Here is a 22,856-nt window from a genome sequence, read left to right as displayed (position 1 = left end):
CTGGCTTAGGGCAGCCGCAGCCTTTTCAGATCAGGCACGTGATGCTGCTGGAGGAACGGGTGCAGAAGGCCCAGCAACCAGAGGGGCATCCCATGGCAGGAGTGTAAGTGAACCAGTGGTGGGGACCAGAGTGGGCCATCTGCAGGAGGCCAGGGCACGGCACAGCCTGTGTATGTAGCCCCAGGCCTGTCCCTGCGCAGCCGTGAACTTGCCGTGGGATTTAGATCTTTCTCAGCCCTTGTCCAAAAGCCCCCACCTCCCCATCGGTAAACGAGAATAAATGGTCTCGAATGTTGCTTTCCATTTTCAGAAGCAGATGCCAGGCAATGGCACAGACTTGGCAGGAAGCAAAGAGACTTGGCTTTGAATCTCAGCTTCACCATTCTGGGACTCTGGGTGCCATGGTTGAGTTGTGTCTTCCAAAAGAAGATACCTGTGAGCTCTAACCCCCAGCACCTGGGAATGTGACCTGATTTGGAGACAGGGTCTTTACAGAGATCATCAAGTTAGGCGAGGTCATTAGCATGGACCCTGATCCAGTCTGGCTGGTCTCCTTATCCAAAGGGGAAACGTGGACACAGAGGCAGGCACCCACAGAGGCAAGCCAGTGGGAAGACATGCAGGGAACGCCATCCACAGGCCAATAGTAGTGGCCTTAGCAGAAGCCGCCCCTGCCAACACCTGGAGCTCAGCCTCCCAGCCTCCAGACCCGGAGGATCAAACCTTCCTGTCGTTTAGGCCCCCAGCCTCTGGTGCTTTTTATTTTTATTTTTTTTTTAAGATTTTATTTATTTATTTGAGAGAAAAAGAGAGAGAGCATGAAATGGGAGAAGGTCAGAGGGAGAGGCAGACTCCCTGCGTAGCTGGGAGCCCGATGTGGGACTCGATCCAGGGACTCCAAGATCATGACCTGAGCCGAAGGCAGTTGCTTAACCAGCTGAGCCACCCAGGCGCCCCTGTGGTGCTTTGTTACAAGCAGCCTGGACAGACGCATACAAGGGACCAGGTCCCAGAGTTTCCCAAGGAGCGACATGGGCACAGTGACACCGGCCCTGCAAGGGTCACTTTAAGAATCCCGTATTGCGGCGGCCCCTGACATTTGGTAATAAGCTCGGTGATGGCAGTGGCTCTCATTGCCATGCTGTGCCCTCCAGTACCGCTAGGGGGCCTCCAGCGGAGGGCTGGGACCCAACGGCAAGGCTTTAAGTCAGTACCTTTCAAAGGGAAATGGGCCACCCAAGGCACCCCTTCAGAAAGCCTCTCTAAATATGGAGAAGGCCAGAGAAATCACTATTAACGCAGTGCTTAATGGTTTCCAGCCAGAGAGTGGCCTCAGCCCTAATCGACAAGGTTGCGAAGCTGAGGTTTCTTTATTTTTATGTCCCTGGTACGCTTGGAGTATGTTGAGAAGCTGGGAATAATCAGTAAGTGCAGTAGTCATGGCCATTTTGTGGGTGTTTTGTAAAGGAGGCAGCATGGTTCTGATGGGAAGGACACTCCTGAATGACCCTGAGCAAATCCATTAGCCTCAGTTTCCCCATCTGCCAAGTGAAGAAGGTAGACCAGCCAGGTCCGGGATTCCTAAGCTGCTTTTGTGAAGGCCTGGAAGTTAGTGTAAGTTTCTTGCGCACACAGGCATTGCTCAGAGGTTATTTTATGGGCGTAATAAGAGCTATGCATAGCCCTTGTCTGATTTTTTTTTTTTAAGATTTTATTTATTTGACAGATTACAAGTAGGCAGAGAAACAGGCAGAGAGAGAGGAGGAAGCAGGCCCCCTGCTGAGCAGAGAGCCCGATGTGGGGCTCGATCCCAGGACTCTGAGATCATGACCTGAGCCGAAGGCAGAGGGTTAACCCACTGAGCCACCCAGGCGCCCCACCCTTGTCTGATTCTTGAAGGGGCCTTGGATGCCGAGATTGTCTGCAGTGACTCTCCGGAACAGCCACTCATGGCTGCTGGTTCCTGGCCAGTTTGGGATTCTGGGACTCCGATTTTAAAGTCGTTTCTGAGCCTCAGGAAGCAAGTCCTACAGATGTGGCTTCTCTGAGTGATGGGATGAGAGGGATCAGGGATGTAGGAAGGGCTTCCCAGAGCGCTCATCGCTGGGGGCTTTGCTGACTAGGGAGACCCCGGCTGCCCAGAACTCCTGGGTCTCTGCTTTGGCCCTCCCTCCCACTCCACGGGCCCTCCCTGTGGCCAGGTGGTGCCTCCCAGTCCCGCCACCTGCCCCTCTCCTGCGTGCCGCACCCGCCTAACCCATCTGCCTGCTTGACGCCGGCCCCACCCCCATCACACTTGGAGTAAAACCCAAATCCCTTACGATCTCTGCCTGATCCGGCCTCCACCTGCCCCTCTGAAGGCATCTTCTCCCATCCCCCCCGCTCCCAAGCTGCAGCCTCCCCCACCAGCGGTCAGTGCATAGTGCTCTAGCCTTGGCCCACGCTCGGGTCTTCGCCTTGCTGGGCCCTCTGCCTGGAACGTTCCTCCCCACGTCTTCCACTGCCTGACTCCTCCAAGTCTCAACTCAGACGCCAGCTCTTCCAGGAAGCCTTTCCTGCCCCCCCACTAACACAGACTTCCTTTCCCTCTGTTCTACTCCCTCAGTGCACCTGGCCTGTTTCCTTCAGAGCACGAACACAACCTACAAGGAAATACTTGTGTGTTTTCTTCCCTACCAAGATGTCAGCTCATGAGGGAAGAAACAGGGTCTTCCGTTGTCTCAGTGCCTGGCTCATAGTAGCATTTAATAAATGCTGGAATGCACTCACTCGCTTGGCTAAAATTAAGATGACTGACAACCCCAGGTGCTGGGGAGGGTGTGGGACAGTTGGCACACTCAGCACAGCCGGAAAGCGTGCACCATGGTACAACAGTTCTGGAGAGCAATTTTTTTCCTTTTTACAAAGTCACATACACTTACTGTATGACCCAGCCATGCCACTCGCAGGTTTCTGCCTAAGGGAGCTGAAGACATATGTCAACATAAAGACTTGAACACACACATGGCAGACCTGTTCACGATAGCCGAAGACTGGAAACAGACCATCTAGAACAGCCAGGACTGCAGCATCCCCACAGCCTGAAGGGACAGAGAGGAGAAGGAAGCTGAGGAAACCGCCCCCTCCGCCCCCCGGGTGTTCCCTGGGCCAGGGCGGCTGAGTGGTAGTGACCGGTGGTAGTAGGGTATGTTGGATGGGGCCTACAGTGATCCCAGGGATGTCCCCGGAGACAGAGACTCACTGGGCACCCTGCTCCCTAGTCTGAGAGCAGGGGACCAGCCACTTGAGAGAACCTGACGGTGGTGCTGCCCGTGGATACAGGATTCTTGCAAAACGCCAATTAAGACATTTGACCCAAATTCGCATAAAAGCCTTTTTCCTGTGTCAAGTTGAGCTAATAATATACATTTGTTCATAATTTATGAGGCTTAGTAAGTGGGAACAATTAAGGAAGAGGCCTGTGCAAAACCTATTTTTTTTAAGTGTCAGGCCTCTTCTTGTTCTCTAAGGCCGTTGCACGCTCTCTGCCCACCATGAAACACTGCTGTTTTTACCGGTATTAGTTCTGACTTGTTGGTTTCGTTAGCTACCGTTTACTGAACACCTCCAAGCCAGGCTGTAACATCGCCTTATTCAGTCTGAACTCCTGGGGAGGGCATTGTCATTCTACGGATGAGGCTGCTGGGCTTCAGAGAGGAGAAGAGCTTTGCCCAAGGTTTCCCAGCTGGCGAGTGGGGACTAGGATTCAGGTCTGCCGGACCCCAAGGCCTGTGGTCCGCCGTTTCTGGGTCAGCCTCCCAGCTCGGGCTGTTTCTCAGTCTGCAGGGTAGCCTGGGAGACCAGGGTCAGAAAGCCATTGCCTTCTGCTGAGTCGTTCCGGGCTTTGGCCTGAGAATCTGCATTGTTTCTAACACGGTCCCTGCTGTTCTTGACCCTGCCTGTCCCGGGAGCACTTGGCGATAACGCTGGTTCGGTCAGTGCTGTTGCCACAGTCTCCGTGCCTCCTTCGACCCCACCCACCACGGTCAGGTGCGCATAGAGCCTTGTAGACCTTTTCCTGGACATGTGCATATGTATTACTGTGGGCAAAGAGTTGCGTAGTTTGATTTTTCTCTTTTACACATGTGACATCATAGTCTACTGGTTCAAGTCTATAGTATAGTTTTTATTTCCATTTAATGTGTCTTGGAGAGCATATATACCGCTGCCTTGTTCTTTTCAGAGGCACCGTGGTATTCTGTGTTTCAGGTGACTATAGTTTTATTTACCTATTGTCCTCGGATGGGTGGTCTTCCACGTTTTAGACATTACACCTGGTCCTATGAAGTCCCGGAGAACATGGATGAGTGTTTCTCCAGAACATCGTCATTCCTCAATAATATCAGCCATTCGAGACACCTGGGTGGCTCAGTGGGTTAAAGCCTTTGCCTTCGGCTCAGGTCACGATCCCAGGGTCCTGGGATCGAGCCCTGCATCGGGCTCTCTGCTCAGTGGGGAAGCCTGCTTCTTCCTCTTTGCCTACTTGTGATCTCTCTGTCAAAAAAAAAAAAAAAAAAAAAGTCAGCCATTCTTATTGCTGTTTTTTTTTTTTTTTTTAAAGATTTTATTCATTTATTTGACAGAGATCACAAGCAGGCAGAGAGGGAGGAAGAAGCAGGCTCCCTGCTGAGCAGAGAGCCCGATGCGGGGCTCAATCCCAGTACCCTGAGATCATGACCTGAGCCGAAGGCAGCGGCTTAACCCACTGAGCCACCCAGGCGCCCCTTATTGCTGGTTTTTGTTTCATTATTGATACTGCGTTCCAGAAATCCCCTTTCAGGTGGGGACAGTAGTGTAAATGAGGATCTATTTAGAGCTTCTAATGAAGTTTTCAACACAATAGTTCTGGTAAGAAGAAAGAGGTGCTGTGGGGGAAAAGGGCTTTGAGGGGTGTGTAGGAGAGCGAAGGAGGAGGGGAGAGAACAGCAGGCAGAATTTGTATTGCCAGGGCCCGGCTTCATTCCTGCTAGATTCGACCATTGCTAGAGGGTGGGTCATCTCTTGGTCATGTGGCAAAGTCAGGCCTTAGCCTAAGAGCTGCCAGGGTTCCAGGCTGGCAGCACCATGAGTAGGAAGGGTCCATGCCTGGATCCAGCCAGGCCCAGCTCTGACTCACCTCCTTTCCTTCCTGTCTCCTCAGGGTGGGGGGTCCGGGGAGGAGCAACTCTGCGCTGACTTTCCTGAGCTTGACCTCTCCCAGCTGGATGCCAGCGACTTTGACTCAGCCACCTGCTTCGGGGAGCTGCAGTGGTGCCCAGAGAACTCGGAGACTGAACCCAGCCAGTACAGCCCTGACGACTCCGAGCTCTTCCAGGTATGTCCTCTGAGCCTAGAGTTATCTCTGCTCCTGAAAGGGTCTCCCTGCACCAGGGTCTCCCTGCACCACCTCTTCTGCATTTGCTCTTGCGAAGAAGTCCCATCACCCCAGAGCTCCTGGGACCCTGCCTCTCATCTGGGATCTGCCGTTGATCTGGGGCAGTTCTCACCTGCTCACCAGGCCTGTTACCACCTCTGCACAGGGAGGGCTGGGAAGAGCTGCTCTTCTATGCCCCTGCAGTCAGAAAGGAGCCCCCAAAACCCCGAGACCTCTCTTCTGTGTATTATCTCACTGACTTCTCATCCCTACCCTGTGAGGGAGGCACGATGATGAGCCCATTTTATAGATGAGGAGACTGAGGCTTGGGGAACTTAAGTCACGTGCCTAGGGCAATTTACCTAGTCAGTAGCTGAGCTGGATGCAAACCCAGTTGGCCTCCCTCCTGAGCCAGGGCTTTATAACCACAGCGACGCCATAATGGAGATGACTCACTTGGATAGAACAACTGCGCTGTGGCAGGACTGTCCCTGTTGTGTCTATTAACCCATTGAATTCTCTTAACAACCCTTTGAGTGGGTACAGCTGTCTTCATTTTTCAGTTGGGGCCTAGAGATTCTTTGAAAAGAGGCAGAGCCAAGAACTGCTGTGCCTATCCATGCCTTTCCCCTTGCACACTCTGCGTCCAGTCTCGGGGGCCCGTGATGGGCAACACGTCCTTTAAGAAGTCCCCGAGTACGAAATACTATGATGTCTGGGATTTGCTTCAAAATAGAGCAGGCTCTACGCGCATTTGCGGGTGTGGGTGTGTTGGGGAGGGTAGTAGGTGAAATAAGTTGAGTGATGGGTGCAGTCAGATTCATTATTCTTTCCTTGAAATCTGCTCCCCCATAAAGACTGGTGGGAGGAGGCTCCTCCTGCCCGTCTGGCAGTATGATCATATTGCCACGTGTCAGGTGTTGTGCTGGTGTGCTGTGAGCGTTCTCTCAGTCCTGATGGATTGTAGTGCTCCTTCTAGAAAGGGAAGCTCCCTCCGTGTGTCAGGCACTGTGCTGTCTACAGTCTAGAGAGAAAACTGACCCTAGCTCCGCTAACACAGAGACCACGGTCATTGTGACATGCACACAGAAGAAATGTGCCAGGTGTGAGAAGGGGCTCTAACGACTGGGTGGTCAGGAGAGGCCTCTCTGAGGATGAGACGGAGTAGCTCTGTGAAGCTCAGAGAGCAGGACAGAGCTCTCCAGGCAGAGGAAGCAGCAAGGGCAGAGCCAGGGAGCAGGAAAGCTTGCTGTGTTGGGCAACAGAAGAGCTGGTGGGTAGCAGAGGAACATGCCAGGGTAGAGTCAGAAAGCTAGGCAGGGGCCAGATGGTACGCAGGGTCTTGTGGGCCGTGATAAGGGGTCTGGATATTTCCCAAGTCTATTCTAACCTATAAAGAAAGGACTATTAATGACCATTTTACGGGTGATGAAAGTGAAACTCAGAGAGGTTACGAAACTTGGCGCCAGGTCACACAGCCGGGAAGGATCCGGTGAAGACTCGAACTGAGGAAGCTGTACCTCTTGGTACTGTACGACCTCTCTGCCAGCCCTGTGCAGAGCAGCAGGGCTGGGCTTCAGGTCCGACTATGTCGAGGGACCTGCATTCTTTATTTGAACAATAGGGATGAGACCTACGCTGTGCTGCTTTCTCCCTGAGAGGGGGCTAACTTCCAGAAAATGCCTTCAGGTCATGGAGAGCTGATGAGTGAGAGGTTTAAAGGCTCCATGGAGACCACCGCCACCTGAACTGTACAGGCCCCTACTTCTCAGGTTGTCCAGACCCACCAGCAAGCCCCTGCCAAGATTCCCACTATGTGTGTGAAATGGTCTTGGGCACAAGTGAGCCTGTGTGGCCCTGGGGCTCCCAGCCCAGTGAGGAAGGCAGACCCCTCACAGATGGACAGCATCCTGGCCGACCTCTGCTCCCCCAGCCCCTCCCCTGTCACGGTCTGCACACCCCACCTGCTCTCCCTAGCCCAGGCCGGTTCTGCCCGTTACCCATGGATGCACCCCTATGTGTGGGATTATGGGATCGGTGCCTGCCCCCCACTGCACATAACGTCATAAACCCCATGACTGTGGGGACCACGATGGCACTGGGTACTCTTATATCCCCGGGCTCTTCACTTGTGGAGTGCAAGCCTGGCACTTGCTCCGGCCTTAATAAATAGGTATCAAGTGACTAAATCCTTAAAGGCCCAGCTCTCTTGTCGCTCCCTTAAGCAGTTGGTGAGTTCCTCTCCTTAGGCTCCCATCTGCGTGCGCACACGTGGGCGTGCCTGTATCTCTGTGTCCTTTAGACGGTGAGTTCCTTGAGGACAAATAGGATTGGCTTCATCTCTGGGGCCCTCACACGTCGTAAGGACTTGATCACTTGCGTTGAACGAAGGAATTGATGGGGTTACTTTATTACCTGCCAAGGACAAGATGTGGCCCATTCCACAAGCCTCAACTTGCATCATGGTTTCTCCCTCAGGCACAAGCCTGGGTTTCTCATTTGGCCAGTGAGAATCCTGAGGCCATGCTGCCTGGGTCAGAGCCATGTTTCCCCAGTCAGACAGTGCCACTGCTGTGGAAATAGACTTGGAACATGGAGGACAAGCCACCGTAACACGGTTAACAGCCCCACAGGGGCGGGGATGGTGCCCTCCGTGTGTCTGTGTTTCCAGAATCCTCTGGCCAAGACCACAACCATCACTAAGTATTTTTGGAGGAAGCAGGCATTGGGTTGTTCTGTCAGTTTGCTCTGTGGTCTTGGGCCAGTTGGTGTTGGGCCGCTGGGTTGGGCCTCAGTTTCCCCATGTGGGGAATGAGGAAGGAACGTGGTGGATTCTTGATCTGTGTTTCTTGATCCGTGGAGGGGAGAGTCATCAGGTCCTTTTAGACTCTGATTGTGCCCACTGTTGGAAAAAAAGGAGGAAAAACTGATTACCTGGCTTTTCTGGAGCGTGGTTGTACCCCCTGGACAGGGAGGATTTCTGAGTGTTCTTCTGGCTTGCATAGCAGAAATCCTATTCCATGTCCCTCTGGAATTCAGGCCCCTCCTAGGCCTTCAAAGTGACACATTTTCCCTGGGATTTCTTGAAGACTCGTTTTCCTCCGGCTTGAGAGCTACTCAGGAAGGCTGGGGTGGTGCCGAGGCTATTAATATCCCTTGCTTCCCTGATTAACTCCCCATTAATTTGCACTCGGCTTCCAAGCGGAGTGGGGAGAGCCTGGCCAGTGGGCCCCGGGAAGAGGAGAGAGGGTGGCACGGGCCCTGTGATCCATCGTCCTGGGTGCTGACAGAGTCCGCGGACGCCGTGGGCAGATCAGCCTTTCTTCCCAGCAGGGTCAGGGCCTCCAGCCCACCTGGCTGTTCCTGAGCCAGAGCAGCCCGGGGAGGCGGGGAGGTCTTCCGTTACTCGTTTCATTTTGGCCCAGCCTGTTGGGTGCTTCCCGAGGTCTTGGCTGTTTTGTATCCATTTTTGCACAGTGCCTGGCACACAGTAAATCCTACCCCCACCCTGACTTGCTGTGTGACCTTGACAAGTCTGTTTCCTGGACCTTGCCCTCGCCCCCGCCATAAAAAAATGGCATTTTATGGCATTTTTGCCATAAAAAAATGGCAAATAGATTTCCTCGTAAGAAAATGAGGAATGGTAATGACTGCCTAGAGGGCTCTGTTAAAGATGTTGGTGTGGGGGCACCTGGGTGATGCCGGCAGTGGAGGGTCCGACTCTTGATTTTTGGCTCAGGTCATCATCTCAGGGTCATGGGATCGAGCCCCGTGTCCAGCTCTGTGCTGGGCGTGGAGCCTGCTTAAGGTTTTCTCTCTCCTCTGCCCCTCCCCTTCCCTCTCTTAGAAAAACCCCAGAAAGACACTAGTGTGGAAAGAACAGGAGCCACAGTTGGTGAGTGATATGGGGGCGAGAGGCAGCAGCCGCCACATTTAACAGTCCTGGCCATTACATGATCCCTGAAGGATCCAGTTCTGATGTGTGTGATAATTCGTAGTATCTCTGGGCCATTGGCTGTGGTCCCTGGGAGAAAGGGAGCTCTCATTCCGTCCAGTGCTGGTGACATCATTTCTGAAGAACTTCCCTCTAGAGTCTCTCCTTTGAGACGCTCATCTCAGTCTCTCCTGGTGACCAGAATTCATTGTTTGGTGCGTTTGTTGTTCTCTTCGGCAAATCTTCCTGGAAGCCACCTGCCCCCGATGCTGAGCTAGGCTTGGGAGCACCCTCTGGGGGAGCACTTCTGTCCCTGCTTCCAGACCTGGCTTTCCTGAGCAGACGGTGGTAGGGGGGAGGGGAGATCACGTTTTCCCATTTTACAGAAAAACCGACAAGGCTTAGAAGAGAGAAACGATTTGCTCGCAATCACCCCATGGTGGCAGAGCCCCCTGTGGTCAGGCCCCAGAGTGATCACCGGGTCCCTGGTTCCAAGGTCTTACTTCACTGCCTGTCAGGCTGGACGGATTGCTCTGGGAATAGTGGGGACTCTGGCCTGAGGGGGGTGGTGGTGGCGGCGGCCGGGGAACTGGGGGGAAGCAGTCAAATGAGCCCGTCGCATTCTCGGGCCAGAGTCTGCGGGCCCGGATCTGCCCTTGTGTGTCCTGACTCTCCCCCACCCCCCACACTCCCCAGGGCCTGGGTCAGGCCCAGCCAAAACCTTCTTTTGACCTTTCTTTTATTTTAGCTCTGTTCCAAAAATGATAAACGCGTTTGTTCTCTTCGCCCCATGTCCCCCCTTCGAGTTACGCAGCTGCTGCTGCGGTTGTAAGGCCTGGAACGGGCTGAGTGCAGCCAGAAGGCTGTCAGGAGTTGCGAATTTCAGACGCACTTCCTGAAGAAAGGATAAACAGCCTGACCTGGGATGGGAAAGAGTGTCGGCGGATGCCTCGTGTGACCACATGCGCCTCTGGCTGGAACACACCCAGTGGGCAGTGCTCGCTCAGTGAGGGGCTCGCTGCCTCACCTGGGAGCCGTGCGATCGCCACGCTCTGGGACCTCTGGGCACGGGGGCTCGCGGGCTCTGGGTGGGCGGGCTGGGTACATGCTGACCCTCGTCATTTTAGATCGGAAAAGCTTAAGTCTCGGCTCATCTGGGCCATCATGGGCTCGGGGGAGTCCTCCTCTGTCCTGGATTTGCTCTGCGACCCTTGACACCTTGTTCAGCCTCCACGAGCCTCAGTTTCCCCAACTGCAAAATGGAGATTGGAGAACTCCCATCATAGAGGGTCTCCCCCCCACCCCCGCCCAGCTAGCCTGTGAATCTTCACTGCGTTCCCTCCGTAGCAGCTTCCATTTCCTTTCTCCCTAGGCTTTCGTTCTCTGAAATGCTCTTGTTTATGCCCTTGTTGGAGTCTGTTCTCCGCTGGTAAGGACGCTCCATGGGGGCAGGGGCTGCACCTGTCTGGGCGCGCAGTAGGACCAGTGCCCCGACCATGCCGGGTGCAGAGTAGCCATTCAGTACGAGTGTGTGTGTGGGCGGGGGGAGGGAGGGAGGGAATGCTGCTGCCACCACTACTGTCATCCTAGGAGTAAAGGGGACAGTGGTCTGGGGTGCTTATTACACACCAGACACCATTTGCCAGGCATCTTGATATACATTATTAGCTCAACTGAAGTTAGGTCCTCAACCATGACCTTAAGAAATAGGTACTGTTGTTGTCTGGGACAGATGAAGAAACTAAATCACTTGCTCGAGAACCTGTGGTTGATAAGTGTGGGATCTGAGATGCAACCTCAGCCCCAGAGCCCAAGCTCGTGACCCCTCCTGAGTGGTGAGCAAGGCCGAGGAACCCACCGGGAAGCGGCGGCTGTGTTATTATTGCTCTGGTTATCACTGTCATGGCCAACCCTGCAGACTGGGCCCCAGCATCAGCGGGGCTGGGAGGCTGCCGTGGGATGCTGTTCCCAGAGGCAGAGAGCTGCAGGGGCCCAGGGCTGGGTCCCGGGAGTTAGAACAGGAGGCTGTGGTGTGGAGCCACTGTCCGTGGTAAAGGGGACAGCGGGTGTCTTTCAGGTGGACAGCCCTGTGCCCACACTGATGACAGCAGAGCCAGGATTGGGGCTCCCGGGCTGAGGCTCTTTCCAGGATCACCTGCTCCCTGCGTGCAAACTTCTGTGATTCCTGGGAGTCGATAACGTATTTCTCAGGGATCTGCTGGCCCGATGATACTGAGCGATCTGAGTGGGGGGAGGGACAGGAGAGGACTTGGCAATGGTGGGGCAGCTGCCTGTGCAGACCAGATTCCCACTAAGGGGACGCAAAGCCGGCCGAGCCCTGGGTGCTGACTAACCGTGTCCCTCTCTGCTCCACACTGTGCGCTCCTCACTTCAGATCATCGACAGTGAGAATGAGGCCCTCCTGGCAGCACTCACCAGGACCCTGGACGACATCCCTGAAGATGACGTGGGTCTGGCTGCCTTCCCGGCTCTGGACGGGGAAGACGCGCCGTCCCGCACTTCGGCTTCGCCCACCCCCTCCTCTGCACCTCCCAGCCCCAGCCCCTCGCTGGAGAGGCCCCAGGCCCCCGCGCCTGAAGTGGACGAGCTCTCGCTGGTGAGCACTTGTTTCTAGCAGACATGGTGGCGGTGTCAGGTTGTAGGGGTCGTGGGTGCAGGGGAGACGGCGCCAGCCCCTGCAGGGCTGTCTGTGTGCAGCCTGGAAGGGCTGCCGGGAAGGCCTCTCCGGGCCTCACCTTTCCCACCGGTACAGCTGGGCTAACCTCGGAAACTCCCCCTGTACTCTGTAGGTCGTTCGGGATTTCATGGACTCACCTTCCTTGTGTGGTTAACCCTCGGAGTCACACGTAAACCTTTTCCTAAAGGTTATGCGTATACACGCAGTAAAAATGCAAACAGGAAATGTGGATCCTTCAAAGCAAAACCTCCTTACCCATCCTGCAGTTGCATTCTCCTTGCCTGGCGGTAACCATGGTTACTGATCTGTTTTGTGACTTTCCTCTGCTACCTTTTTTTTTTTTTTTTTTAACACTACAAGAGGAAGTCTGCATTACACACTGCTGTGCACCTTTTCTCAGTGAACTGTGTCTCACTCAGATGAGCCCAGGTCGCTCTGCTCCGTCCTTTTTGTCAGCTGCATAATGTTCTTCCGTAAGGACGTACCGTAACTTGTTGAACGTGTCCCTGGTTGGTGGGGATTTATGTTGTTACAACTCTCACGGCTGCACTGCTGTGGTCAGTGCCCTGGCACAACCCTTTGTCTCATCTCAGTGGAATTCTTGGGCCTACAGATACTCGATGTTTCCGTTTAGAAAGCTAGTTCCAGGTTACCCTCCAGAGAGTTCAGACTGGTTGCTGCTCCCACCAGCAGAAGTTCAGTGCCATCTGTGAGTACACGTGGAACAGGGGAACGTGCACAGGGCATTGCCGTTTTGAGGGGAGAAGCTCTCAGCTTTTATCACATCCTTAAAGGAATCCAGAGTTACTGAAAGCAGTGCCCCTAATTCTGGCCGAGGGTTCCGGAAGCCGGAAGCTGAGAGGTCATGGGGCGTGTGAAGTCCAGCTTCACTCACCTATCTTGGCCTCCCCGCCCTGGTGCTACAGCTCCTGGGGGCTGGCAAGACCCAGCTGGAAAATCAGAGCCTGTTGAGCTGGGAGGGGTCTCAGGTCATGGAAAGTTCTGAGCAGAAAGGCCTTTGGTGACTGTCAAGTGCAGCTCTGGGGAAACTGAGGCCCAGAGCAGGGAGGGATTCTTCTCTGGTCAACATAGCAAGTCGGTGTTCTGACTTCTGGTCCAGGATCCTTATCCTTCTTTTCCACTGCCTGCAAGTTCTTCGGAGTGTCATGAGACAATTAGTAAGCACCTGCTGTGTGCTAGGCACGAGAGAATACGTTTGGTCCCACGTTGCGGCTTCTGCTGACGGAAATCCGACTGGGTTTGAATCTCAGCCCCACCAGTTAGTGCTTGTGGGTCCTTTAGACCCTTCATCTCTCTGACTCAGCTTCCTGGTCCATAAGGTGAGGTTAATCATGGGGCTTATCTCAAAGGCTGTTAGGAGGAGTACAGAAAATGCACGGAGAGCATTTAGAACAGTGCCTGGCACATAGAAGTTGCTCAACAAATACTATATAAGTAATAGTGCCGGCGGTAGTACTACCAAGAGGAGTTCTCTGTGTGGGTACTCTGGGAGAGGCATCAAACCCCAGAGAGGCAGAGAGCGACCCCTGCTGGCCACAGGGTATTTCTTCCACGCCTCAGACTGCCTTTCCCCAATGTCTGCTGCACACGTCAGGGGCTGTGCTAGATGCACAGGAAACAGACTCACCATCTAGATTCCCAGCATACCCACAGAGTTCAGAAAGGCCCTGAGAAGGGATCCAGATGCCCAGTTCTTAATTGGGAGTCATGAATCCCAGAGAGTCCACCGGTGGACTGACTGCAACCCATCATGGACCTCTACATCTCCGTGTGTCTCTCTGAGGTCAGCAGCTTCTGTTTTACCCCATGAGAAACTCCTGAGTCAAAAAAAGGTTCATAACCAGTCATTTAGTGTTCTTGCTGCCATTATGCCCACGGAGAAACCAAGGCCTGGAGAGGGAAAGGACTCATTCAGTGTCTCATAGTGAATGGGGCTGAGCTGGACCATAACCAGGTCCCTTCCTGCCAGCCTGGGGATCTTTCCCTGTCCATGTCAGAGAATCACAGAGCTGTCTGTTGGTTTGAGGTCTAGGTGGGGGTGGTGGGAAGCCTCAGCTCCTAAGGGAGTGAGGAGTGGCCTTTTCTCTGGTGTCTGAGCCTTTGACGCTCCTTGCTTGGGTGATCTGGGGGGCATATCCCCACCCCTTTTTAAAAAATATTTTATTTATTTGACAGACAGAGATCACAAGTAGGCAGAGAGGCAGGCAGAGAGAGGAGGAAGCAGGCTCCCTGCCGAGCAGAGAGCCTGATGTGGGGCTTGATCCCAGGACCCTGGGATCATGACCTGAGATGAAGGCAGAGGCTTTAACCCACTGAGCCACCCAGGCGTGGTGGGGGGAGATTGGTGCTGTAGTGAAAACCCAGCATGCTTCCTGACTTGTCCTCAGTCTTGCTGGGGACGGGATCCCTGGTGGAATTTCCAGGGGGCGCTGAGCTCCCTGCTTTTTACCAGGGTGCACCGTGCCACTGCCCTCTGGGTGCAGAAGTGTAAGCATCTCAGCAGTTCTTCTAGAAAAATTAGATAAGCTGCACAAGCTTGGGTATGTTTCCGCCTGTGTAAAAATAGTCAGGTGTGTCGGAGGTGATAGGTACATACGTTCTTGTGTGTTCGAATTCCACCTCGGGCTTGGGTCACAAGAGGTGGTTCATAGTCATTGCCTCAGGGAAGGAGCAAGGGACACCTCAGGCAGGAGGGTAACTTGCTGCTCATCATTTACCCTTTGTATTTGTGGTGTGTGTTTTTTCACCATGGACAAGTATTACTTTTTTAATTTAAGAAATTAACTTTTAACGGTGTGGTATGAATAACCAAAAAGAGCAGTTGGAATCCCATACCAAAGAACCATTGTGTGACTTTCCAGATTATGTGTATGTGTGCGCACACACGTGTGTACTGCAGGTATATGCAGAGCTTCCCAATAAAGTGTTCGTGTCAGGTTTTAACAGGAGATCCCCGAGATCTGTGTGGATTTCTCCAAGTCACAGGTACTCCTCTTGGGTTGATAACTCCAAAAAGGATTTACCTTTTATGGGGATGCCTGTGTGTGTCTTAGATTGTTAGACAGTCTGCTTTTCTGAGCTTCACGTAATGGGAACATATTCTAGGTAGTGAAATGCCCTCCTTGTGTTCTTCCTGTGGTCCTGTGAGGACGTGGGCTCGGAGCATGCTCCGTCCCAAGAAGCTAGCTGTGGTCTCCGGCTTCTCTCCGAGATGCGCATCTCTGTGGCTCCCAGCAGAGCGCAGCTCCCATGCTCCTCTCCTCTCTGCTTCTCTCGCAGCTGCAAAAACTCCTCCTCGCCACGTCCCACCCGACTTCAAGCTCTGACACGCAGAAGGAAGGGACCGCCTGGCGCCAGGCAGGCCTCAGGTCCAGGAACCAGCGGCCCTGTGTCAAGGTATTTGTGCACATGTCCCCAGTCCACCAGGCCCCCAGGTGGCCTCTGAGGGGGGCACCCTTCAGCTCTTACTAGTGGGTATTAAGTTCAGTCACCTTCCAGTTGCCCTCCTTGTGTCTCACATAGCCCTTGTAGCTGGTGTGCTGGGTAATTCTGGAGGCCAGTTTGGGGTTCTGGAAAGAGCACTGGACTTTCTGCTACACCTCAGTGTTCAAAGCATCATGTTATACATGGGGTTAGAGCAGGGACAGGAAGATGTGGCCTGCTCTCAGTGGGTTTATTCTGATGGGTGACACGCGGAAACCTGAGGTCCTCGCTGGAGACCACAATGAAGAGTTTGGATTTCTTCTGGGGGGAAGCCACAGGAGAGTCCACATCTCTGTCCTGAACACCAAGGAGCGAAGCAAATCCCTTTTCCTCCATGGGCTCCATCTTCCAAGACTTTCAAAGAGGTTTCAGAGGTGATTTCCCTGCAGGCCCGTGACTCAGAGCCTGTACTTGGTCCTTCCCCTTGGGTCCCTGGACACTCCTACAGGGGACTGTTGCTCACAACCCCATGCCCTCAAGGAAGAATCAGGATTTTTTTTAAACAGTTCTATGGGGGTGTCACTTAAATATCAGAAAAGGCACTGATTTTGAAAGTCTAATTGGATGATTTGTAGTAAATGTACAGTGTTGTGCAGCCATAACCACAGTTTAGCTTTAGAACATTTGCCACCATCCCAGAAAGCTCCCCAGCACCGCCATGTGTACAGTCCTTCGCTGTCCCCACACGCAGGCAACCACTGATGTAGTTCCCGGTGCCATTACTGAAGGGCATCATGCAGGAGAGCGGGGTGGTTAGAGCAGGGCTGTGGCAGTGAAGCGGGAAGGGGCGAGATCCACGGCTGGAGGCCTGTGAGGAGGCTGCTGGCTCCTTTGCTCCTTGTCAACCGAGCACTGCCACATGCCAGACGAGCCCTGGCCAGTGGCTTACAGGTGTGGGGCAGAGTGGAGGGGGGCGGTGCGGGCCTCCCGCCTCACTCGGCCCTCTCTCTCTCTCCCTAGGTGGACGGCACCCAAGACAAGAGGGCCCCCACGATGCAGTCTCAGAGCCGGAGTTGTACCGAACTGCATAAGCACCTCACTTCAGTGTCATCCTGCCCCCAGACTGCAGCCCGCTCCCCAGACAGGGGCGTGTGGCCCCCACCCGCCCTGAGTCCCCAGCTTCCTGCCAAGGAGGAGGAGGAGGAAGCTGGGGAGGACTGCCCGAGCCCCCAGCCAGCTCCAGCCTCGCCCCAGGCCTCCTCAGTACTGGGTGGAGCGGGCCCGGGCGCCCAGGGCTCCCGGGACGACACGCAGGCCATGGTGCAGCTCATTCACTACATGCATACGTACTGCCTGCCCCAAAGGAAGCTGCCCCCCCAGGCCCCAGAGCCAGCCTCCCAGCCCTGCGGCAGCCCCTCCACACAGGCCAAGCCCCAGCCCCGGTCCCAGCACCCTTCCAAAGGCTCCTGGGCAGAATTCTCCATCCTGAGGGAACTTCTGGCTCAAGATGTCCTCTGTGATGTCAGCAAACCTTACCGCCTGGCCACACCTGTCTATGCCTCCCTCACGCCCCGCCCCAGGCCCAGGCCCCCCAAAGACAGCCAGGCCTCCCCTGGCCACCCGTCCCCCGTGGAGGAGGTGAGGATCACAGCTTCGCCCAGGAGCACTGGGCCCAGACCCAGCCTGCGCCCCTTGCGCCTTGCGGTGAAAGGACACGCTAGCCGGTCAGCCAGGCTGCGGCGGGAGGAGGAAGACGAGGAGGAGGAGGAAGAGGAGGAGGAAGAGGAGGAGGAGGAATGGGGCCGGAAAAGACCGGGCCGAGGTCTGCCATGGACCAAGCTGGGGAGGAAGCTGGAGAATGTGGTGTGCCCCGTGCGGCGCTCCAGGAGACTGAACCCGGAGCTGGGGCCCTGGCTGGCATTCTCCGATGAGTCTCTGGTCCCTGTGGAGCCCCAAGGAGCTCTGCCGTCACTGCGCCTGGCTCCGGAGGCCTACAACATGGAGGGGGCACTGGGCAGCCCCACGGACGAGGACAGTGGCCAAGACCAGCAGCTCCCACGGGGACCCCAGATCCCGGCTCTGGAGAGCCCCTGTGAGAGTGGGTGTGGGGACACGGATGAGGACCCCAGCTGCCCACGGCTCCCTTCCAGAGGTAGTAGGAGTTGGTGGTCTGCAAGAGAGGGGGCAGGGATGGGGTATGGCATACCCTACTGCACTGGGAGCCAGGAGCCCTGTGCTGGGCAAGTCCCTTCTACTCTCCGGCTCTCGACTTCCCTTCCTGTGCAATGGGCTAGTTGGGTGGATCTTCAGAAATCACCCAGCCATCTCTGAGTTTTGCGTCACGCGTGGGCCAGGCACCACTTTAGTGGACCCAGAGCGAATGCCTGCTTTTGTGGGGCTTTTGTGTCAGTGGGCAGACAGGCAATCACAGAGTAAATAAAAAAGGGAGAGAATTACAAATTGTGCCACGTGCTCTAAAGGAGACATCCTCCGTGATGATGTGATGAGAGGAGTGAGTCTGTAAATGCAGCTCCCTAATGACGTTGAATTTTAAATGGGAGCAGTGGTGGTGATTATAATGGGTGTCTGTTGTATATTGGCTATGTCAGGGTGCTGGTCTAAAACCTGACACACCGTAACCCCACTGACTCCTCACAGGGGGCCTGGCATAATCTCCATGGTCAGACCCAGAAACTGAGGCGCAGAGGTATCGAGCGACCCGTTCAGCTCGCAAGTCCTACGTCCATCTGTCCACCCCCATGCTGTACTACACTGTTTGGCCAGAAGGGGCCACCCTCGTACCTACCTGCTCTTTCCAAACCCTCCAGTAGCCTGCCCGCAGCTAATGTTGCTGAGACCCTGGGAACACAGGTGGCATTGAGTTGTCCTGCCCTTCCCTGAAAAATGACAGAGGCCTTTGGGTCACATGCCTGCAGGGAGCCCTGCTTGGTACCAGTGGGAGTTCAGGGTTTCCTCCAGAGGGAAGCGTCTGCTAGTGATGCCATGTCAGAGAATCTTATTTTTTTCTTTTTCATCTTCTTTTCAGACTCTCCCAGGTGCCTCATGCTGGCCTTGTCACAAAGGTAGATTTTTGGAAATCACTGGTATATTATTCCATGAGTTTTTGTCCTGATGGGTATGTGTATTGGGGGTGGAGGGGGTTGGGTGGCTTATCAGCCTCTGTGCCTGCCCCTGTCCCTATGCCCCTGCCCTCTTGCCATGTGGGGCTCTCCGTAGCTGGGCTCCCTTACAAGGAAGGTCTCTGCAGATCCAGGGAAAGCGGGGAATTAAGGTTTCAGGCCATTTCATCAGCTGTCCTCTCCAGGATGGGGGAGGGGGAAGGAATTCTTTTCTTTGCAGGGGAAAGCTGATAATGCTGTGTGGCTTTGGGCAAGTCTCCTCCCCTGTGCGGGCCTCAGGTGCTTGTCTGTAAAATAAGGAAGGTGATGATGCTTACCATGTGTCTGTCTCCTGCGAGAGCTAGATGTGGCTTTCAGTTCCTCTAAGTCAGCATGGGGTTTTTCCAGAAAATTCTCCCCAGGACCCACCTCTGTGGGCAGCAGAACCAGGGTGTGTCACAGGGTCCCCCTGCCCTCCTTGCATGCTGGGGAAGTGGAGCCTGCTGCTGATTGGCCTCTTGCCTTTCTGTCCTCCTTGCCTCCACCAGTGACCCTCCTTTTGGCAGGAAGAGCTTTGAGCAGACCTTGACAGTGGAGCTCTGTGGCACCGCAGGTGAGCCAGGGGCTTGGCTGGTAGAGTGCCCTTGGGGGAACTGACACAACTCCTGGCGACGAGTCCCCTACATGAGCGGCCCCATCGAGCGCTCCCTGCTGTGGTAGAGGGTCTGAAGGTACACAGGAGAGGTGTTGTAAGTGGGGGAAGGTCAGCCGTTTAGCTGCAAATGGTCCGCACATGAGCTGAGGGCAAGGTTAGGAGAGGAAGAGACCCATGTCTTCCCCCAAAGGATCCCACCACCTTCTGTAGGGGACAGACTCAGGCCACGCCGGGTTCTGTTCCAGGCACACTCATTCATAAATAAGTATGTAAGTATCCCACACTCTGGGAGCATGGAGGAAGGGGCGGGGTGGGGCAGGGCAGACGTGTGGCCCTGGGGAAGATCTGCAAGGCATCCAGAGCGGGGGCTTACAAGCTGGCTTGTGGGAGGAGCAGAAGTTGGGGAGACGAAGAGGCAGGAAGGAGATCCTTGGTGGCAGGAGCAAAGGCACATGGGGTGAAATCCTAGGTGCCCCTGAGGAGGCTGGTCATCTGGAGTTGCTGCTTAGCAAAAGGGGGGTGGGCAGGAGGGAGCAATCTGAGAGGCCAAGAGGAATACCAGGCTGAGGGTTTGATCTTGATCCTGGAGGCTGCGGGAGACCCAGAAGGAAGAGATCTTGAGCGTTTATCAAGTTCCCTTGGGTGCACTGGGGAGGATGGAGGCCAAGGTTAGATACAGGAAACACGGATGGCACTGTGGTGGCCCTGTCCAGGTGGGAGAATTGACCTGTGGTGCCTGCCTCCTTTCCACTCTGGGAGACGGCAGAGGCAGTGGAGATGGCTTATTGAGGGATTGGATGATACCTCAAATGACCTCAAGGTTTGGTCTGCCATGGTCAGGCTCCAGAGGGACAGCAGGGGGATTTCATCACATGCCTGCTCAAGATTGACCGTGGACTGTGAGAAGTCCCCGGCCGCTCTCAGGCACAGCCAGCAGTGCAGCGATCGATTAGCGATGCCTGCCATTCATTCCGTTGGGGAAGTGGCGGTGCCCGTGCTGCTTACTTGCCTTTCCAAACTAGAGTCTCTGTCCATTGGAGAAGTGATCTGTCTCCACCTCACAGGGTTCTCCTCTTGCTTGGCTAGGACTCACCCCACCCACCACACCTCCATATAAGCCCACAGAGGAGGACCCCTTCAAGCCAGACATCAAACACAGCCCAGGCAAAGACAGAGCTCCCAGCCTCCCCAGCCTGGAGAGTCTCCAGCTTGGGGCCACCACGGCGGCTGCCCACAAGCTGCCAAAGAAGCACCCAGAACGGAGTGAGCTCCTGTCCCACCTGCGGCATGCTTCAGCCCAGCCAGCCTCCCAGACAGGTCAGAAGCGCCCCTTCTCCTGTTCCTTTGGAGACCACGATTACTGCCAGGTGCTCAAGCCAGAAGGCACCCTGCAGAGGAAGGTGCTGAGGTCCTGGGAGCCATCTGGGGTCCACCTTGAGGGCTGGCCCCAACAGGGTGCCCCACGGGCTGAGGAGCAGGCCTCCGACAGGGAGGAAGACAGAAGCTGTGACAGCGGTGCCCCCGCCAAGGACAGTGTGCTACTGAGAGACCACGAGATCCGTGCCAGCCTCACCAAACACTTTGGGCTCCTAGAGACCGCCCTGGAGGACGAAGACCTGGCCTCCTGTAAAAGTCCCGAATACGACACGGTCTTTGAGGACAGCAGCAGCAGCAGTGGTGAGAGCAGCTTCCTCTTGGAGGAGGAGGAGGAGGAGGAGGAGGAGGACGATGATGAAGAGGACTCGGGGGTCAGTCCCCCTCGATCTGACCACTGCCCCTACCAGAGCCCACCAAGCAAGGCCGGTCGGCAGCTCTGTTCCCGCAGCCGTTCCAGCTCTGGTTCCTCCTCCTGCCGCTCCCGGTCACCAGCCACTCGAAGGACCTTCAGGTATGGATGGGTGGCCTCAGGGGGACAGTGGGCAGCTGAGGACCCTAGTTCCCAGGGTGCCTCAGAAGGGAGGAGCCCTGAAGCTGTGGCTATCTCCCCGTGTGGCCCATGTCCTGGTCAGAGGGTGGTCTCCCTGGGGGGTTATGGGCAAGTCCCAGGAGCAGGCAAAGCTGGCTGCGTGATGGTCAGGAGTCCCCCAGATTTCTGGTCCTGGGAGAGAAAGAAAGCCCACTTCTGGCCACTCATAGCCTTATGTCTAAATGAACTTGTCCCTTACACATCTGTGTTTTCTGCTTTTAACATTTGTAAATCGAATCCAGTGTAATATCTGTGTGACATTTACACGTGAAAGGATGACCTGCAGAATTCTAATTTGTGTTCTAAAAAAAAAAAAACCTGGATTTAAAGCAGCGATAAGGTTTCATCCCATTTTTCGGTGCCGTCCCCCTGGGAGCTGCCTTACCTTCCCACAGCGATGATGCCTCATGAGCCCGTGTGCTCATAACATCTTGGCTCCCTGGACTGGTCCGAAAGAAGGATCTGGTCCAAAAGTCAGCAGGCAGCCAGGCAGAAAGAGTGGAGGTTTGGCATATGTTGGTGGAGACAGGTTGCTTCTCTCCCTGATCACAGCAGGCCCTGATTCTTCAGCGGAGGAGGGAGTCCCCGAGGAGGGTCAGTGCAGGTCCGAAACCCTCCGCCTGAGATGAACCTGAATGACCACTAGATGGTGCTCTTGGGTCTCGAGCCCTGCAGCAGCCACCTGGTCCTTGTTCCCCTGTGGACGGAGGGCTGGACCCCACCCTTCCAGGGTCTGATTCTGTACGTTTGGGGGTGGTGGGGGAGAATCTGCATTTCTGACTAGTTCCCAGGAGATGATGATGTCCCCAGAGTGCCATACTCTGAGACCCAGAATTCAGGTAATAGAAAAATATCTTTCTTAGAGAAACTCAGCTTTATATATCTACCCCAGCAGCTTGTATCTGTTTGAAAATCTGAATCAAGCAACTATGCATCTTCCCTTTAAAATAGACGTAGACCTCTAACTGGGCATTCAATTTTAGGGGGTTTGTAGATTCTCCAGACACTAAGGTTAAGATTCCCTGAGCTACCTGTTAACTCAAAATGAGTCCCCTCTCGATTTCTCTAAAAGCCCCTCTACGTAATAAGCCAGGGTGATTGGTCAGACCTCTCTGAGCCCTCTTTCCGGCTCCATTCTCCTTTCCCCAGGGATCACTGTGAGCTAAGTGACTTGGCATCTGCATTAGGCTGTTTCCTCTGCAACATTTAGTAGCTCAGAAGCTGCTAAGGCTGTCTTGTTTTTGAAACACATCCCCCCAAGGCTGGAGCTGGAGCTTCCTGGCCTCTGCTCCCTCCTGACCAGCTCAGGCTGTCAGAGGAAGGCCTGCATTCACGCACTCATCTGCAGAGAGATGGGAGCCTCTCTAGAAACTCCCATGGCTTCTCCTTTTCCTTCTCTGGCTTTTGGGCCAAGTTCAGGGCTGGCTTTTTCTGCTCCCTAGAGAAAATTAATGGGTTAACTCTGGTCTTGCTCAGTTGACAAAACTTGGCGCCTGGTAAACCTGGTAAACTAGTCATCCTCCATCTTCTTGAGACCCACATTTTTTTAAACCTGTGCTTCTAGTACTCAACATTGGTCCACAGAAGTGTTTTGAGCTGGTTTCATAACACAAACCCCACGGTACCTTCCGGTCACTCTCAGCTCTTC

At 54.7% G+C, this 22,856-nt stretch overlaps 1 protein-coding gene across 2 annotated transcripts in view; it reads left to right on the top strand.

Annotated features, from left to right (window-relative positions):
* Positions 1-22,856, top strand: part of LOC111140980 (PPARG coactivator 1 beta) — a 104,545-nt gene that overhangs the window by 73,243 nt on the left and 8,446 nt on the right. Inside the window, exons 2-8 of one of the 2 annotated variants that reach the window (XM_022493269.1) lie at positions 5,180-5,353; positions 11,722-11,943; positions 15,325-15,441; positions 16,489-17,620; positions 18,515-18,551; positions 19,136-19,200; positions 20,329-21,130. In XM_022493269.1, the coding sequence (XP_022348977.1) occupies positions 5,180-5,353; positions 11,722-11,943; positions 15,325-15,441; positions 16,489-17,620; positions 18,515-18,551; positions 19,136-19,200; positions 20,329-21,130 (2,549 nt within the window). The remainder of the gene's footprint in view (positions 1-5,179; positions 5,354-11,721; positions 11,944-15,324; positions 15,442-16,488; positions 17,621-18,514; positions 18,552-19,135; positions 19,201-20,328; positions 21,131-22,856) is intronic. The other variant, XM_022493270.1, reaches the window with a different exon arrangement.

The sequence above is a fragment of the Enhydra lutris genome, unplaced genomic scaffold (assembly GCF_002288905.1).
Source record: "Enhydra lutris kenyoni isolate GAN:26980312 unplaced genomic scaffold, ASM228890v2 scaffoldscaffold5, whole genome shotgun sequence".
NCBI classification, from domain to species: Eukaryota; Metazoa; Chordata; class Mammalia; order Carnivora; family Mustelidae; genus Enhydra; species Enhydra lutris.
This window is presented reverse-complemented; position numbering and strand designations above follow the sequence as displayed.